At 51.0% G+C, this 18,837-nt stretch overlaps 1 protein-coding gene across 3 annotated transcripts in view; it reads left to right on the forward strand.

The window, feature by feature from the left end:
• Positions 1-17,669, forward strand: part of NTPCR (nucleoside-triphosphatase, cancer-related) — a 43,188-nt gene extending 25,519 nt beyond the window's left edge. For 2 of the 3 annotated variants that reach the window (XM_057531599.1, XM_007173764.2), the window contains exons 4-5: positions 7,089-7,298; positions 17,037-17,669. In XM_057531599.1, coding sequence (XP_057387582.1) covers positions 7,089-7,298; positions 17,037-17,105 — 279 coding nt within the window. In that variant the 3' untranslated portion in view covers positions 17,106-17,669. The remainder of the gene's footprint in view (positions 1-7,088; positions 7,299-17,036) is intronic. The other variant, XM_028164426.2, reaches the window with a different exon arrangement.
• Positions 17,670-18,837: the final 1,168 nt, after the last annotated feature.

Below are 18,837 nucleotides of genomic sequence, written 5' to 3' on the forward strand. Positions count from 1 at the left end.
GCATCAAAAATACCAAACTTTTATCAAAAGCTTAAGTAATGATTAAAATGTTGACTAAGCAATTGAAATTTTAAAAAAATAGTTATTGTAAACACCGTCAGCTGATAAGGAAGATTTAGAAGGTAGTACAGGCATACCTCATTGTCTTGTGCTTTGCAGATACTGTGTTTTTTACAAATTGAAGGTTTGCGGCCTCTAAGCATTCAAGTGAAAGGAAGAGTTGCGCGTTTTTTCACTCTTCAAAAGCTGGAAATGATTAAGCGCAGCGAGGAAGGCACGTTGAAAGCCGAGACAGTCAGAAAGCTAGGCCTCCTGTGCCGGTTAGCCAAGCTGTGAATGCAAAGGAAAAGTTCTTGAAGGAAGTTAAAAGTGAACACACAAATGATAAGAAAGCAAAGCAACCTTACTGCTGACAGGAAGAAAGTTTTAGTGGCCGGATAGAGGATCAAAACAGCGACAATATTCCCTTAAGCCAGAGCGTAATCCAGAGCAAAGCCCTAGCTGTCTTCAGTTCTGTGAGGGCTGAGAGAGGTGAGGAAGCCGCAGAAGAAGAGTTTGAAGCCAGCAGAGGTTGGTTCATGAGGTTTGAGGAAAGAAGCCATCTCCATAACATGAAAGGACAGGGTAAAGCCCCAGGTGCTGGTGCACAAGCTGCAGCAAGTTCTCCAGAAGGTCTAGCTAAGATATTCATGAAGGTGGCTACACCAAACAACAGTTTCAATGTAGAAGAAACAGCCTTCTATTGGAAGAAGATGCCATCTAGGACTTTCATAGCTGGAGAGGAGAAGTCAGTGCCTGGCTTCAAAGCTTCAAAGGACAGGCTGACTCTCTTGGTAGGGGCCAGTGCAGCTGGTGACTTGAAGTTGAAGCCAGTGTTTATTTACCATTCTGAAAATCCTAGAGCCCTTAAGAATTATGCTAAATCTACTCTTCCTAGGCTCTGTACATGGAATAACAAAGCCTGGGTGACAGCACATCTGTTGACAACATAGTTTACTGAATATATGAAGCCCACTGCTGAGACCTACTGCTCAGAAAAAAAGATTCCTTTCAAAATTGACAATGCACCTGGTCACCCAAGAGCTCTGATGGAGAAGCCGGAGATTCATGTTTTTTTCATGCCTGCTCAGAAAACATCCATTCTACAGCCCATGGATCAAAGAGTAACTTCAACTTTTAGGTCTTATTATTTAAGGAATATATTTTGTAAGGCTGTAGCTGCCAGAGATAGTGATTCTTCTGATGGATCTGGACAAAGTCAACTGAAAACCTTCTGGAAAGGATTCACCATTCTAGATGCCATTAAGAATGTTCATGATTCATGGGAAGAGGTCAAAATATCAACATTAACAGGAATTTGAAAGAAGTTGCTTCGAATCCTCATGGATGACTGAGGGGTTCAAGACTTCAGTGGATGACCCAGTGATTTCCACTTTTGGAGGTTTATCCTAATGAGAGAGTCAAATGTGTGTATAAGGATATTCTGTGCAGCGTTTTAATAAAAGCCATAATATTGGGGAAAAAAAAAGACCTCAGTGGAGGAAGTAACCACAGATGTGATGGAAACAGCAAGAGAACTAGAAGTGGAGCCTGAAGATGGGACTGAGTTGCTGCCATCTCAGGATAAAACTTCAATGGATGAGGAGTTGCTTCTTATGGATGAGCAAAAAAAGAGGTTTCTTGAGATGGAATCTGCTCCTGGTGAAGATGCTGTGAAGCTTGTTGACGTGACAACAGAGATTTAGGGCATTCCATAAACTTAGTCGATAAAGCAGTGGCAGCGTTTGAGAGGATTGACTCCAATTTTGAAAGAAGGCCTGTGGGTAAAATGCTGTCAAACAGCATTGCCTGCTGCAGAGAAATCATTCACGAAAGTAGGAGCCAGTCAATGCGACAGACTTCATTGTTTTGTTTTGTTTTGTTTTGTTTTAAATAAATTTATTTATTTATTTATTTTTGGCTGTGTTGGGTCTTTGTTTCTGTGCGAGGGCTTTCTCTAGTTGCGGCAAGCGGGGGCCACTCTTAATCGTGGTGCGCAGGCCTCTCACTATCGTGGCCTCTCTTGTTGCGGAGCACAGGCTCCAGACGTGCAGGCTCAGTAGTTGTGGCTCACGGGCCTAGTTGCTCCGCGGCATGTGGGATCTTCCCAGACGAGGGCTCGAACCCGAGTCCCCTGCATTGGCAGGCAGATTCTCAACCACTGCGCCACCAGGGAAGCCCTGGTTACTATTCTTGAGAAGTTGAGGGAGGTGATGGGCACAGTACCTTGGGAGGACGTCACATCAACAGTCTGATTTGTGTCTGCTGGGAACCAGGGCCCATCGTGGGACCCACGAGCCCAAACATCTAGTCTGGTCCTAGGGCGCTGGGATCACGAGGAGGACTGGTTTCTTAATCCCCCTGGGCTGACAGCCAGCCAGCAGATGCCGTTTCAGCCCCAGGGTCCTTCTCGTAGCTTGGAAGATGCCAAGGCGCTCTGCGGTCAGGGGCTGGTGTGGAGCCGGGGGAGGCCCGTGGGGACGGTCCAGGAAGAGCCTTAGCACCAGCCTCCGGCGTGTGGGTGGGAGCAGCTCTGCCCCACCTGCGCTCAGTGCTGCGGGGCGCATAGGGCCGTCTAAACGTCTCGTGCTGGCCGCCAGCCTGGGATTTTACTCCCCAGGGACATGCAGTCGACATGCCACCAGACTGCCGAGGGATCCTGAAACTTTAAAGCTTGGAATAAACACACATAAAAGTCTAATTGGAGCCCTGCCTTATAGCTAATAACTTAAGAGGGTCAAGGAACTTGCTTGGCCTTGGCTGCTGTTTGCACCATTTGCCTTTCCAGCTTCCCCAGAACTTGCGGCTATTCAGGGGGCAGGGCTCCAGTTCTGTTGCCTACCTTCTGGCCGACAGCCGCCTTGTTCCCTCCCATCACTTTTGAGACTTGCTGTCCCAGACAGGCGAGCTCAGAAGCCAGTCTGTGTCTGATGTTTAAAAAAAAAAACAAATGCAACCTTAATACCACTGGAAATATGTATTATTTAAATAATTCAGAATAAGGTAAAGGCAACTTTAATTAGCTTTTTCTTTGTTCAGTATTTTGGTTGAAGGAAATTGCTTATTTTATGTTTACATTTTCTTTGTATCCTTAAAAGTACACATAAGGATTAAACAAAGGACCAAAAGAATCACACTGTTTTTCAGCTCTCCAGCAAAGCTGATGCAGAGGTGTTTCGTTGTCGCTCTAAATTGATTTAATCTTTCTGAAAAACAAGCTAGCTGAGTGTAACCAAAGCTATAAAATTATTCATAACTTCTCTTACTCCTGGCTGGTCAACTTTAGGACTCGATCCCAAGGAAATATCTTCTCCCTCAGAACCAACATAGGGACTGAAATATGCTTTGCACAGAGAAGGTTTTCCCACTCTTTGTGACAGTGAAAATGTATAACAAGCTGAAATGCAAGCACAAGAGCAGAGCGTGGGGGTTGGCACAGAGGACCGCAGTGATGCCGCCTGAGTTGTCCTCTGCGGGGAGGGGGTGCCCGGAGAACGGCTGCTCCCCATAGCGTGTGCTCAGTGCTTTTAACCGCGTGGCCCAGAGCCACCCAGAGTCCTCCACGGGCTCCTTACTCCAGACCCACGGCCGGAACCCACGGCCAGAAACGGGGAAGCCGGAGCCAAGCTACTGATGGTTTTCAAACCTGGGCCCTAGTGCTGTACCCCTGTGTCTTCCTCAACTCAGAAGAGCATTTAGAATAATGGAAACGGGGTGAATGGTCACTGGGTTTTTTTTTTGTTTCCTTTTAAAATTGCTTGAATCCATATAGAAAGGAAACAATTCTGAACATAATCGTGGTTCTTTTATTAAGCTCGTGCATATATGTTCATGTGTTATTCAGAAAAACAGGCTGACTGTTTACAGGTGTCTGAGTGGCTTAGCCTCTGATATCTGTCTCAACTGAGCGTGAATAACTCAATTTTTCATTAAAAATCCCAGACTTTTTGAGATTCCTATAGTTTCTGGATAATGAAGTCCCTAATTCTGGACAGAATGGGGATTTTATATAAGCTAAGGTTTTCAAATGAGCATTTCCAGTTGGTAGAAAATAATGTCTACGTGTGTGTCCGGAAGTTTAAATGATGCAGGTGAGCTCTGATTGGTGAACGTCGTAGAGGAAGGCAGGCAGGGTGGCTGTGGAGCCGTGTGCTTTATAGTGGACCTGCTCACGTGTATCTGACCCCCCGCGTACGTGCACCCACTAAACACAGAGCCATGGCTGCTCACACATGCTTTGATGTTGTTTTTCTCAGGACTAACTGCTTTCAAAACTGTCGTTCTGATGTGCTGGAGTGGAGTTCTGTTTGGTGTTTAGATTGTAGCCTCCGGAAAGACAGCGTCCCCAGGTATTAATAGTCTCTGGGGACAGCAAAGTGCCCCAGACACTCCTGACTCAGAGGCAGGTCACTTGGGACGGCTCGCTCTTGTGGGAGTGTCTGCCTTTATGCTGACACACGGGTGGCCGACAGCTGTTTTCTTTCTCCCCAGTTTGGCATTCTTTTCTTTTGGCTGCATTGAGTCTTCGTTGCTGCGCACGGGCTCTCTCTAGTTGCAGCAAGCGGGGGCTACTCTTCGTTGCGGTGTGCGGGCTTCTTATTGCAGTGGCTTCTCTTGTTGTGGAGCACGGGCTCTAGGCGCACAGGCTTCAGTAGTTGTGGCACGTGGGCTCAGTAGTTGTGGCACGCGGGCTCAGTAGCTGTGGCACGTGGGCTCAGTAGTTGTGGCTCGCGGGCTCTAGAGCACAGGCTCAGTAGTTGTGGTGCACGGGCTCAGTAGCTGTGGCACGCGGGCTCAGTAGTTGTGGCTCGCGGGCTCAGTAGTTGTGGCGCACGGGCTTAGTTGCTCCGCGACATGTGGGATCTTCCCGGACCAGGGATCGAACCCGTGTCCCCTGCATTGGCAGGCGGATTCTTAACCACTGCGGCACCAGGGAAGCCCCGGCATTCATTTTTTGAAGAAAATGTTGAAATAGCAACTGACTGCTCACTGTGCCTCGCTTGGCCGCCCCACCAGTGCAGGGCCACATCAGCTGCCTCAGCCCAGCTTTGCGCTGTTCAACTCCATGGGAAGGAAAAAGATGAATACAGCGTCATCTCTGCTTCTAGCGGGGAGACGGGGTAGCTATGTGTATACAAACGCACGCAGGTGCACTCAGAGGTGAACGTGAAGTGCACTAGCAACACAGAAGTTTGAGTGCTTGTTTAGACCTCTCTCGCACGACTACAGTGGCCCCTTCCTGGTCTTTCTGCCAATAAAAGGAGTAGAAAAATATGTTATATGTATTTGATAGTAAGCAGGAGAATTCAAAGAGTACCACTTACAGAAAAGTTTGAAAACCACTGCTCTGAGGCTTCCCTCCAATCCCATACTGTCTGTTCCAAAAGAAGTCTCCCCTGTCTTCCTGAATCCACAATGTGTGATCCTGACTTCGAGTCTCAGCCTTTGGACAGCATCCCACCCCTCTGTGCACCATACGAGGCTCCAGGATCTGCCCTCCGCCCCATCTGTCACTGGTCACCACATGCACGCCACCCATGGCCACACTGTGTAAGAGCTTTGGTATTTAGAATTGGAGCAAAATCTAGCTTAATGTAGCCATTCATTCTGAGAATGTATTGATGTCAGTATTTAAGGAATCTGAGAACTTACAGTGAAAAGTACTTTGTAAATCAGCTTTACATACCATTTTCAAAATAATCATTTATATAAAGACATAGAAATGTATTTGTCACTCAGCATTCACTGAAGTGCTTATTGTATGTTCTATTGTGTCCCTGCTGTGGAAAAACTACTCAGAGTCCTATCAGCTTTCTCTGGGAAGGCTTTCTAGAGAGGACATGTGTATTAGTTCCCTGTTGCTGTGTAACAAATTACCCCAAGATCTAGCAGTTTAAAACAATGAACATTTATGATCTCACAGTTTCCCTGGATCAGGAATCCAGGAACGGCTTTGCTGAATGGTTCAGGCTCAGGGTCTCTCATGAGGCTGCAGTGCCCTGAGGCTTCCAAGTTCACGGTCATGGTTGCTGGGAGGCCTCAGATCCTCCAGGGCTGTTGACATGAGGCCTCAGTTCCTTATCACCTGGACCTCACCGTCAGCTGCCTGCGTGTCCTCGCAACATGGCAGGCATCTTCCCTGCGAGCAGGTGATCCAGGATAGGTGGATGGGTGGATGGGTGGATGGATGAATGGATGGATGGATGGATGGATAGGTGGATGGATGGATGGATGGGTGGATGGATGGGTGGATGGGTAGGTGGGTGGATGGATGGATGGATGGATGGAGATTGAGACCGAGACAGAAACAGCAGTCTTTTTTGCGTGCTGTCATTCTCTGGGGATCACACAGGCCCACCCACAGGGTGCACACCCCAGGAGCTGGGAGTCCTGAGGACTCTTGGAGGCTGGCTGCCCCACCTCTTCCGAGAGGGGTGGGTCTTCAAGGACGTAGTGGAAGTGCATTGGTATAAAGTCACTAGCAGGGGAAGCTGAGATTAAAGGGCACAACGTGCTCACTTTTTTTTTTTTTTTTTTTAACCAGGACTCCTTCTCTTTTCACTTTCATTCCTTTCCACCGACCCTCGTAGCGCAGATTGGGAAAGACACAGGCATCTGGCCACAGCGGTCACCTCTTCCCAGCAGACAGGCAATCATACAGCTCACAATCGAAAAAACTGATAAGGGCTCCCAGGCCTGCTGCCTCAGTTCTTTTAAGCCTGAGTCATTTGGGTCCTGCTTATTTCCTGGGTGTATATAAATATAAAGCTTGGTTATTATCAGGACCATTCTAGAAGAGTGGAAATTGCCAGGGAAACTGGGTGCTCAGGGAACTGAGTTTTCTGGGTGCTGTGGTCTCCAAGGGAGCTCCCCTGGATTCTCCTGCCCGTTGATTGCCCTGGGTGGACGGAGAGATGGCCTCCTGCTTCCCGAAGTGGGGCTGCCTTCCCTGCTCTGACGGTCAGTCGGTGAGTGACGGGGGAGGGGGACCCCTGGGCCCGTTGCCTCATGTGACCCGCTGTCCCAGTTAGTGTCTCTGTCGTCCTCAGGCGGGTCCCAGAGGTGGCCCGGGGCAGAGCGTGTGTGTCATCGACGAGGTGGGCAAGATGGAGCTCTTCAGTCAGCCGTTCATCCAGGCCGTTCGCCAGATGCTCTCCAGCCCGGGGACTGTCGTCCTTGGCACCATCCCAGTACCCAAAGGAAAACCGCTGGCCCTCGTGGAAGAGATAAGAACCCGAAACGACATTAAGGTGTTCAGTGTGAGTACCCCCGGGCCTGTCTACCCGCAGGTGTGGAGCGGATCCCTGAAACAGCTCGTGGCTCTAGATGCACCTGTGGCTTTGAGTTAGCGGTATTTTTTCCTCTCGTGGCAGAATATAGGTGAGTCTGGCTGCCTGTTAGTTTATCGAACCGAAGTTACACCTCTGCTGGATGACAAAGCAGACTTGCCTACGGGGAGCTGCCTGAGGCTCCTGCCGTGCCCCGCTCGCCAGGCGCCGGGGCCTTGCCCACATCGGCACGCGGGCAGCAGTGCTCTGGGTCTGGGCGCATCTCCCCCCAGGGCGATGAAATAAGTGCCGTCTTATTTTAAAGGTTTCCCCTTGAAACTGGCCGCCTCCTGCTTGTGGGGAGGAGAAGCCGTGGCTGCAGTCTGAAGCACAGTCTCCAGATGCTGTAGAGTAGCACCGTCCAGAGGAGTTTCCACTAGGGTGGAAGTGTGCTGTCTGCACCGTGCACTGCCGTGGCCATTAGCCACGTGTGACTATTTACTTTTAAATTAAACTGAATTAAATTAGAGACATCGTTTCCTCAGTCACACTGGCCACATGTCAGGGACCCAGCTGGTGAGACGCCCTGCCTGGAACGGATGAATGTGGCTCTGGGCGCGGCCCGGGAACCTGTCTTCGCCCTCGGGGGCTCGGGGGCCCCCGCGGTGGGAGGAGCCCTGGGGCGGGGCGCATGCGGAGGGCGCGGAGGTCAGGGGCGGCGTCTGCGCCGGGCGTCGGGGGCTCCGGAGGCACGGCTGGCGCTTTGCCCGCAGACTTGCCTTTCTCTCCCACCGCCTCCCTGTGTCCCTTTGTCACCGTCCTCCCCGCGCCGCCTCGGTTGGTTTGCAGCAGTGCGGCCACACACTCTGCTCGTCCCTCTCCGCCACCCCCTGCGGGCGCCAGGTGAAACGGGGGCGCTGGCAGGGCCACTTCCGTGGGAGGGCCGGGCGTGCGCTCCAGCTGCAGAGAGCCAGTGAGCGCCTCACGTCGCTGGCTACTTGTCCCCAGGGCCGGCTGGCCCCAGGGGGACATCCACATGTTGTCACCAAAGTGTCCAGGGTACCTTTGGGGCGGTAGACAGCCGTTAGGGTTATTAGACCAGCCAGACTTGGAGAAATCTGTGTGTGTGTTGCTTCATTCGTTTGTTCTCTCACTTGGTAAATATGGATTGAGCGTCTCCTGTGCGCTCGGCCTCGCCCCGAGTCTTGGTGATGAACAAGACAGACCAAGTCCTCGTCCTCGTGGAGCTGACATTCTAGTGGAGGGGCTGGATAGGAGAAACGTCAGCAAGCATGTAGGCAATTTCAGATACGGGTAAATGCGAAGAAGGTCAGTGCAGCACCAGGGCACTGTGGTCGCTGGGGAGTGGCGGTAGGGGAGGCAGGTGGCGCACGGGGAGCCTGAGAGCCAGGCAGGGCCACTTCCTCAGTGGACATGGGCCTCGTCTGCAGAGTTGTGTGTCACCTCCTCTCTCCGTCATTTCACGTGGCTCCCATATTCGAGGTTTTGGTTGTGAATGTCGAGTTTCTGTGGAAATAGAGACAATGAATAATGAGAGAGCATGAAAGACGATTAGGCTTCAGGTCAGACAGCTTCCAGGCTGGAGGGCTGGGGAAGCGCCGCTGCTAAAGTCCAAGGCCTGGCTATCTCTGCAGACTACCAACCCGACAGTGGGATTGCGGTTGACTCTTACGTCCAGAAACCAGTGCTGTATATTAAGACAACACCACATTTTCTCCTCTCTAAGCCAGGAGGTTATTCTCTAGGCAAGGTAATCCTGGCTCCTAATGATGTAAAGTGGTTAGCTTCTGGTTAATTCTGTAAGAGACCCCATTATTCTTGTCTTTCTTGTGTTCCTCTGGGGCTCATGTGATCTTTCGGTGTGTATTTTATAAAGGAAGAATCTTATTTTCCTTATCTGCACATTTAGGGGTTGGATTAGATATTTCTTTGGTCCTTTCCCTTTCTAATATGCAGCAAAGTTACCTGAATTCATTTTTTTTTTTTTTTATAGCTACTTTATTTATTTATTTATTTATTTTTTTTTGGCTGTGTTGGGTCTTCGGTTCGTGCGAGGGCTTTCTCTGGTTACGGCAAGTGGGGGCCACTCTTCATTGCGGTGCGGGGACCGCTCTTCATCGCGGTGCGCGGGCCTTTCACTATCGCGGCCCCTCCCGTTGCGGGGCACAGGCTCCAGACGCGCAGGCTCAGTAGTTGTGGCTCACGGGCCCAGCTGCTCCGTGGCATGTGGGATCTTCCCAGACCAGGGCTCGAACCCGTGTCCCCTGCATTAGCAGGCAGACTCTCAACCACTGCGCCACCAGGGAAGCCCCTGAATTCATTTTTGAGAGCATCCTTTGCATCCGACACTTAGTCCACGGTACAAGCACACGTGAGGTGTATTCCCTTCCTTCAAGAAAAACAGACCAAGGGACAGTCCAACCAAATCTGGAGGTGGGAAGAGAGATTTGTGTGAACAGGAGTAGAGAGAGTTGTCCGGAAGGAAGTGGTTCTTGGGTGGGTTTTTGAAGGGGGAAGTGGGGAAACGAAGGAACATTCCAGATAAGGATTATGTTATGTAAAATGCGGAGGGCAGCTTCCCTGTGCTGACAGATGATGTGGAGATGGGACTGAAGTCATGATATTGGGAAAGTATTCACAATAACTCAAAAGTTATTCACATTATCTAGACTGTTCTTCTTAACAGGGTCAGGTACACAGAGCCTTACTTTTCAGGAAAAGCCCTGAGGACACTTCCAGTCCTAGACGAAGTGGAATAGACACACTGCCCCCTGCCCCTCCTCCTAAGTCAGATAAACACCTTGGATGTTGTACATAAAACAGATGTAAGAAGACCTGAATGGTAGAGGGAAGAAGGCACACTGGCCAGGGACCTCAGGACCCCAGGAACAGCACGAGAGACACAATTGGAAATCACATGTCATGCCAAGAGCCAGGAAAATCAGCCAGAGTGAGAGAAACAGCCGACATGCCAACAGCAAGACGTCACAGATGTTGGAATTATAGGGCAGAGATTTTCCAACAGCCATCATAAAAACACCTCAGTGAGCAATGACAAACCCACTGGAAACAAATGAAAAATAGAAATTCTTGGCCAAGAAATTGAAAGTTTTAACAAAGATACAGAAGCTGTAAGGAAGAATGAAATGAGCATTTTAGAATGTAAAATACAGTAACTGAACGCCAAAGTCCGTGGGTAGACCCACCAGCAGAATGGAGATGACAGAGGATGGAATCAGTGAACCTGAGGGTGAAACAGTAGAAATTGCCCAAGAAAGAGCAGACTAAAAAAATAAAATCCAGGGCCACGGGGACCTGTGCAATTCGGTAATATAGAAACTTCTATCCTGGTGCAGGTTCAGGCGTTGAAGCTTCCCTTCCCGAAAATTATGTTTCTCTCTCAGAAGTTTGGTTAAATGTTTTCCTCATTTCTTCTATAGTTTAATGCCAAGTGTAGCCACTGAAAACTGTTTTAAATTTATTTCAGTATTAGGTTATGGGAGACCACATGTCAGAAAACATTTAATGGTAATGTCAGTGCTGTGGAGATGAGAAGTAAAGTCCTTCACGGGTCCAGATTCCGAGCAGGAGCTCTCGTACTGCTTTCATCCTTCTCTGACTCACAACATGAAAAAATATGTCTATCCCTGCCAGTCACTTCTAACAAAAAAATATGAGTTTGGTCATGTTGGTGGCATTTCCAAAGTGTATTTCACTTGATTTCCTGTGAAATCTCTCCTTCATGGGGATGCTGGAGAATGTTGTCCGCTGAGGCGACAGGAGAGAGGAGAGATGCCCGGAGTCTCAGGAACGGGGATTGAGCTGCCAGGGCGGCCAGCAGTCCTGGGGCAGCTGGGGGCGGTGCTGAGGTCCATCAGTGCGTCGGGGACGTCACGGCAGCCTGGTCCTCAGTGAGAGCTGGCGGGCCTTGTCCGAGGGTGTTCGGTTAGTAGGGGCACAGCCAGGATTCAGACCTCGGGAACTGTTGACTCCCAAGCCTGAGGGTTACCATAGCCCTGCTGTGTGTTACCTTCGTGGGTAGGGGTGGTTCAGATGATTTAAAATCTAAGATCCCTGGAAAGTACTTGGTTTTTCTACTTTAGAAAAATGTTACTGTCACTAAAATCTGCTCTACTGTTCTGAATTCAGAGCCACTTAAACTTGTTTTTGTCCATAAAGCAGTTTTTCTTCTTTTAGTTTTTGCCCGTGGATTGCAAGATCACAAGAAAAGTGGGAACTAGGTCCCAGCTTCCCTCCAATTTGGAAATTTTTAGACCTCCTCTTACTCTTCTTGGCCATGGGTTTTTTAACCAAGCAGGGTATAAACCATTTTCATCTCACCAGGAATTTGATGCTGTTTCTGGGTCACAGACTCCTGTAGGTACAGGAATGAGCATACACCTGCCAACCTTTAGGTCAAAAGTCAGTAGACAGGGTTTTCTGTAGAAATTAACAAGCTAATCCTAAAATTCATATGGGAATTCAAAGGACCCAGCTCAAACAGTCATAAAATGTTGGAAAACTCATACCTCCTGATTTCAGAACTTACTGCAAAGCTACAGGAATCAAGACAGTGTGGTGCTGGCACAGGGACAGACACGTAGATTGTCAGAATAGAGTTGAAAGTCCAAAAATAAACCCTTGCATCTGTGATCAACTAATTTTCAACAAGAGTGCCAGGACAAGTTAACGAAGAAAAAATTGTTTTTCACCAAAAGGTGCTGGTAAACTGGACGTCCACATCCGAAAGAATGAAGCCGGACCCTTAGCTCACATCAGACACAAAAATTAACTCAAAACAGACCATAGATCTACATGTAAGAATGAAACTATACAACTCTTAGAAGAAAATACAGGAGTAAATCTCTGTAAACTTGGGTTAGGCAGAGTCTTATTTGTTACAACACCAAAAGCACAAGTGACAAGAGAAAAGTAGATAAATTGAACTTCACCAAAATTTAAAATTTTTGTGCTTCAAAGGACACAGTCAAGAAAGTAAAATGAAAACCCACAGGATGGGAAAAACTATTTAAGAATCATATGTGTGATAAGGGACTTCTTGTATCCCAGGATACGTAGAGAACTCTTACAACTCAATAATAAAACAACAAATAAACCAATTAAAAAAGGAACAAATAATCTGAAAAGACGTTTCTCCAAAGATAGACAAATAGTCGATAAGCACATGAAAATATGTTGTAACACCATTAGTTTTTAGGGCAGTGCAAACCAAAACCACAGTGAGCTAGCACTGCACATTGCTGGGATGACTATAATGAAATTAAAGGAAAAAAATGGAAAATAGTAAGTGTCAGTGAGGATGTGGAGAAATTGGAGGCCTCATACCCTGCTGCTGGGACTGTAAAAATGCAGCAGTTCGTCAAAAAGGTAGACGTGGGATCACCCTATAACCCAGCAATTCCACTTCTAAGTGTGTACCCAAAAGAATTGAAAACGTGTGTTCAAACAAAAACTTGTACACTGGTGTTCATAGCAGCCATATTCGTAACAGCCAAAAAGTGACAACCCAGATGTCCATCAACTGAGGAACAAACAAACAAGATGTGGTGTACACACATGATGGGGCGTCACTGGACGGTAAGAGGGAATGACGTGGTGACGTGTGCTCAATGTGGAGGAGTTTACACCACGTGACACCAAGGGAAGGAAGCCTGTCACAGAGGATTCCACACTGTACGATTCCGTCTGCACGAAATGTCCAGAATAGGCAACTCTATAGACAAAAAAAAGATTAGTGGTCGCCAGCACCTGGGGGGAAGGCGTGAGTGTAGTGATTGAGAGTGAGGGTAATTGGGGGCGGGTGGGGAGGGTGTAATGAAAATACTCCAGATAGATATTGCTGATGATTGCACGACTGTGAATCTACTAAAAGCCACCGAATTCTGCCCTGAAGAGGTTGAATTTTTTGGTATATGAATTATAGCTCGGTAAAGCTACGCTGTACACTCACACAGAAGTCAGGACACCCAAACAAAGAACCATCGCCTCTCCTTCCGCCTCCCCAGAGAAGCGGCATTGCCATGGAAACAAAGAACCATCGCCCCTCCTGCCGCCTCCTGAGAGAAGCGGCGTTGCCATGGAAACATAGTCCCATCCCTGCCATGGGCACTGGGTTCCTGAAAACCCCACTGGCAAAATAATTCTTGGTTTAGAGCCTTTAAACTTCAAGGGAAAGTAGGGTTAGAGCCCTTGAATTCATGAACGAGCCTATTTTTAGGTTCAATAAAATGAAATGGAGACAGAATATGAAACGGAGAGACTAGTAATACTTTTGTTATGTGTTAACGTATAATAATGAGCATTGTCAAATTAATTTCTTTTTTCAATCCCCTGCTTATTTAAAACTTGTCAGGGTACTTCCCACACAGTTTCAGGGAAATGTATGTGGTTTTGTTTTGCTTTCTTGCACATAGTGTATACATGAATAGGCATTTTTTCCCCTGCCTGTTCCTCTGTCCATATGTTCACAGCCTTCCTGACGTTATGGCGCCCAAGTCGTTGACTGGTAGGCCAGTCTTAGGCCCTTCCCTGGTCCCAGGAGGCTCAGAGCAACTCAGATGCCTAATAGGCCAGAGTCTTCATAATCTGTATTTAACCGCTCAGCTCTGTTTCAAAGACCCTCCTCTGCTTAGAATATAATAAGCATTGACGGAGCACCCACCCTGTGCCAGACGCAGGAGGAAAGTGACGCAGCCCCGCCACCCTGGAACTCGTGGTCCAGTTTTCTAGGGGCCCGAGGCCGGGCCCCTCCTGCAGCCCTGGGCAGGGCACGGCGGAGGAGAGGGCGAGGACGCCGGGGTCCTTTCTGCAGTCGGCCTCGCCTCCTTTTCCCTCCCAGCCCCCAGCGCCCTCTTCTCATTAGCCTCTCAGGAAAGGCCTTCTGCAGCCAAAAGTCTGGGGGTAGAATACAAAGTAGACCAGAGTTCTCCCAGAAGGGAAGGGCCCCTGAGCTGACAGACGAAGCTATGCGTGTTCTCGCATCTGAGAGTTTGTCTTGGGTGGGCAGGGAACCGGGTAACTGAACACTGTAAACGGCTCCACAGAAAGATCTTACTGCACAATGTTCAGAAATCATCTTAGGAAAATCAAAGGGGGTGGCGAAATATTAGCATTCTGTTCATCAGTTTTTAGTGAGAAGTCATCCTCAGAACGTGTCTTTTCCAGTCTTTATTGTTTGTGCTTTTTCTATGCAAGGCTTGGAGGCGTTCTCTGTGCGTTGGGGGCGGGTGGACCCTGTCCCTGCCGCAGCCCCGCAGCTCCCGGAGGGCGGCGGACGGGGCTCCAGCAGGACGCCTGCGGGACAGCGGAACTGTGGCCCTGCAGCTTGGCGGTGCTCTCTGGGGCTCTTCTTTTATCCTCTCTGAGCCTCCCGCCTGTTAAATCCTGCTTCTCTGCGGGCCTCCGCTGGGCCACTTGAACAGCCTGCGCCCAGGACCGGGGTCTTGGGTAGCGGGGTTTCCACCTGACCACCCTTCACTTCCCTTCATCCCCCCGCCCCAGCCGTTCTTTCCGAGGGCTGAGGGCTTCACAGACTGGAAGTGAAGCCGAAGTGATGACCCAGGGGAGGAAATCCTACCAGCAGCCCGCTGACCCTGTTTCTTCACGTGTCTCCTCGCACCAGCTTCTGTTTACACTTGAACGACGTGAGAAGTGTCCAGTGCGGACCTGCTGACCTCTAGCGCCCGAGACCCACCAGCGGCGGCCCCTCTGGAGCTGGATGCAGGGGCCGGGGCCGCCTCGGGGACATCGAGGGAGCGGGGCGGTGCCCGGCCCATCCTCCCCCACCCCCGCCGTTTCTCCTTTCTTCTTCCCTCCTGGGTCCCTCTCTCCCCTCGCCCAGCCCAGCATCTCACCTTCTCTCTCACGTGTGTAAAGGGGGTGAAATGAAATGTCCCCATCAGAGGAGGTGGCCCTTCCGGGCCCGCAGTGAACCCTCAGGGACCCTGACGGCAGAGCCTCGGGGACTCCTCGTGAGGCCAGGGCGGAGGCGGGGGCTGAGGGTCTCCCGCCTCTCTGCGTGCCGCTGCCGCCCCGCTCCTCCGTCCGCGGCGGGGCCCCCGTCGGATGCTCCCCGCGAGAACGGGCTCAGGCCAGTGCAAGCCAGAACGGCGGCGAGGCCTCGTGAGGCCGGGGCGGTGTGTCATCAAGGTGAAGGCGGGGCGGATGGTCCTCCTTTCGGTGGAGCCAGGGCTGCCCGCGGCCCGGTGGGCGGTGTCCTCGGACACCAGCGTCAGGGGCCCGCCCTCCGCCGCCTGGCCCCGTCCTTTCGGGACTCAGATTGTCAGGAGGCCCCCGGGGCCATGGGCAGCTCTCGCGCGGGAGGGGCACCGCGCTCTTGTGAGAAGGATGTGGGATGCAGGGGCCCCAGGCGCTGAGGCCCACCGCGCGTTTCCTCCTGACGCGCGTTCACCTCCCGAGCCAGGGGCCCTGCCCCCCGCGGGGCTGAGGGCCGTAGCGGGACCAGGCCTGTCCCCTCGGGGACCGCGCACCCCGAACCCGCTCAGGGTCTTCCGGTCGCACGCACCTCCTCTCGGCGCGATTCTCTGCTCTACCCTTCCTTCTGCCGGTGCCCTTCCCCCGGCGTCCACCTGCCAGATGCAGCCCGGGCATAACCGCCTGCGGAAGCCTTTCCCGGTCCCCCAGCTCCCCGTGCCTCCCAGACTCTGAGGGATCCTCTGCAACCCTGCTCTCACTGCTGTCCGCGTCTGCCCCCCGTCCGGTCTGCAGGCTCCGTGAGGTCAAGGCCCTGGTCTGGGTCTCGCCATCCCCAGCACCTTGCCCACCAGCAGAGCGTGCTGAATGTTGTGTGGGCCACCGAGGAAGGCACTGGTGATGGGAGGAGAGGCGGCCCTGCCCGTGCTCGGGGCGCAGCCCCCCACCCCGCTCCCTGGGGGCGTCTGGATGCTCAAGTTGTACTCCATGGGCCTGTGGTAGTGACAGAAAGAAAAATGTAACACAGATCATCGGAGAGGGCTTGAATAAACTGTTAGTTTTGTTTGTAACTGTTGATGATAGAGGTAGCACACCGGGATGCGGGGGCCTGTGCTCTAGTCTGCACTGCGCCCACGCTACCTCTGAGATCTCAGGAAACGCCCTGCTCTTCTCTGGGCTCCTGCTTCCTCATCATTCAGATGCAGGGTTGACTGGTGTCAGAGGTTTCTTGCAACGTGCAGATTTGCTGAGCTCACGGAGAGGTGAGGAGATTACTGACCTTCAGAGCATCCCAGAATCCTGGGTGTGACCCAGCGCCAATGGGGCCGCTCTCAGTGGGCCCACCTGGAGGGCCGGTGCCCACCTGAAGCACAGGTTCTCCCGGCTTCACTCAGGCATCCTTCTGTCCAGGTCAGGCTGAGCTCAGGGGCCACGTCCCAACCTGCATTCCCATCATCCCTCCCAGGGTTCGACTCATAGCCCTTTTCCGGTTAAAAATCCTTCTGTCATCAAAACCCACTTTCACTGTTTGAGCTGCAGCTTCACAGAAGCTGGTGGTGGGATTCGAGTCCGCCGGCCCGGTTTTCAGAGCGCTCTGGAGGACCTGGGCTTCCTCCCTTGGTCATACCTCGCATGGGTCACACTTTCTAAAACACACCTCACCTTTCAGGCTCTTTTAGAATATTACCTGGCAGAGTAGGTGATGGAAGGAAAAGAAAGGGACTCTGAAGCCCACTTTCTTGCTTCTTCCCACAGGTCACCAAGGAAAACAGAAACCACCTTCTGCCAGAGATTGTGACGTGTGTGCAGAGTGGCCGCAAGTGAAGACGACTTGTCACTGCTTTTCTGCAGGTGAACACATCTCTTGGGGAGGAGCCTGAGTTCCCTGCCTGTCCAGGTTTTTGGCCTTCGGGTTTATGAAACCTTGGAGGCTTTTCCAAAGAAAGCCTGACAGCTGTTTTCCATAAAATGTTTAAAAGATCAAATTAGCCTTAATGCTGGATTGACTTTACAAGATTAACAATCCACTGTGGCTTATTTATGCTGAAAGATTTCTGTTTATTTCCTCTTGCAGTTGTGCATATGATTTGGGTAAATTATGAAATGAGAAATGGTTTTCGGAGTATCAGATGGAATTTGCCCCCATTGAAGTTTATAAATGTGTTCAGGGAAGGGGGAGAGAAGAGTTCACTGCCTAATCAGTTTTGCATGTCAGGAAAATTAAATCCCTCTCCAGGAGCAGCTGCAGTCTCCTGCAACTTCGAGTGATAAGTTACTTGATTTTTGAAAAATCAGTATGTCAAGAAAAGCCATTTTCGGTCCTCCCCCTCCCCATCTCTTATTGTTTATCTGTTTGCGTATTGCTTAATAAAATAGAGGTAGATGTGATGATTGCACGCATGTGGGTCCTTGCGTGGGAGGGACGAGCAGTCTGTACAAATGTTGGTAGCGCCGGGTACCCAGCGGGGCTTCAGATCAGAGCCGCGCTTTGGCCCCGTTCATTTAGACAAGTTCGCAGACCTTCCTGGGCCCTGTTTCCCTCCCAGAAAAGAGGGAAGTGAGTGCCGTCAAAGGAAGGCGTCGCCACAGCCTGAAGGAACCCACCCTCAGGCGTCCTCGCGATCCCCTGGGGAGCACGCGGGGCGGGGGGCGCGGGCCGCGGGGAAGACGGTGCAGAGAGGGAAGGTGCAGCCCGGGCAGGGCCCCGTGGGACAGACCGCTGAAGCCCCAGAGCTCGCGGAGGGTAACAGCTGCCCTCCCAGGGGTTGATGGTACACGTTGACGATAACCAGTTCAGTGTTTTTAGGCCAGTTTTGGTGAAGACCTATGAATTACCAGGGTTTTTTTAGCCTTCGCTACAAAGCCAGCTGGTGCTAATGCCGGGTGTGCCCTTGAACGTGACCGCCGACCGGTCCGGGCATCTGTGGAGCGAGGTGCCCCGTGAGCTGGGCCCTGGGGCAGCGGACAGTGCAGGAAGCAAGTCAGAAAGAGAAAAACAAATACCGGATGCTAACACATACATATGGAATCTAAAAAACAATTTTTTTTTTAAATGGTTCTGAAGAACCTAGGGGCAGGACACACAGAGTATTTTTAAAAATGGTTTTTTTTTGGCCAAGCCGAGGGGCATGTGGGATCTTAGTTCCCTGACCAGGGATCAAACCTGGGGCCCTAACCACTGGACCGCCAGGGAAGTCCCCCAAATGGTTCCTTTTCTTCTCTGAATCGGCACGTGTCAGGGAGCTGGTCCTTTGAAGTCACGGACTACGACCTCTCTGACTGTGGTGGCCGAGAGGAAGAGGGCGCCTCCAAGGGGTACGTTCGTCAGGTGCGGGGCGGGGAGCAGTGCTAGCCCGGGGAAGTGGGAGGGGCCTCGCCCCTCCTCCTCCTCCATCTGTCTCCGCGTTCGTAGGATGCTGTGTCTGGGAAGACCGCGTGGGAGCAGGGGCACTGGGGGCAGCTGATGGCAGGTGCTTGTGACTGGGGACAAAACGGTAGGAAAGTGGAGCAGGCTTGAGAGGAGGGCTTGGGGGACAGGCCTTGCGATGCCCGTTTC

Source organism: Balaenoptera acutorostrata, chromosome 16 (genome assembly GCF_949987535.1).
Source record: "Balaenoptera acutorostrata chromosome 16, mBalAcu1.1, whole genome shotgun sequence".
Taxonomy (NCBI): Eukaryota; Metazoa; Chordata; class Mammalia; order Artiodactyla; family Balaenopteridae; genus Balaenoptera; species Balaenoptera acutorostrata.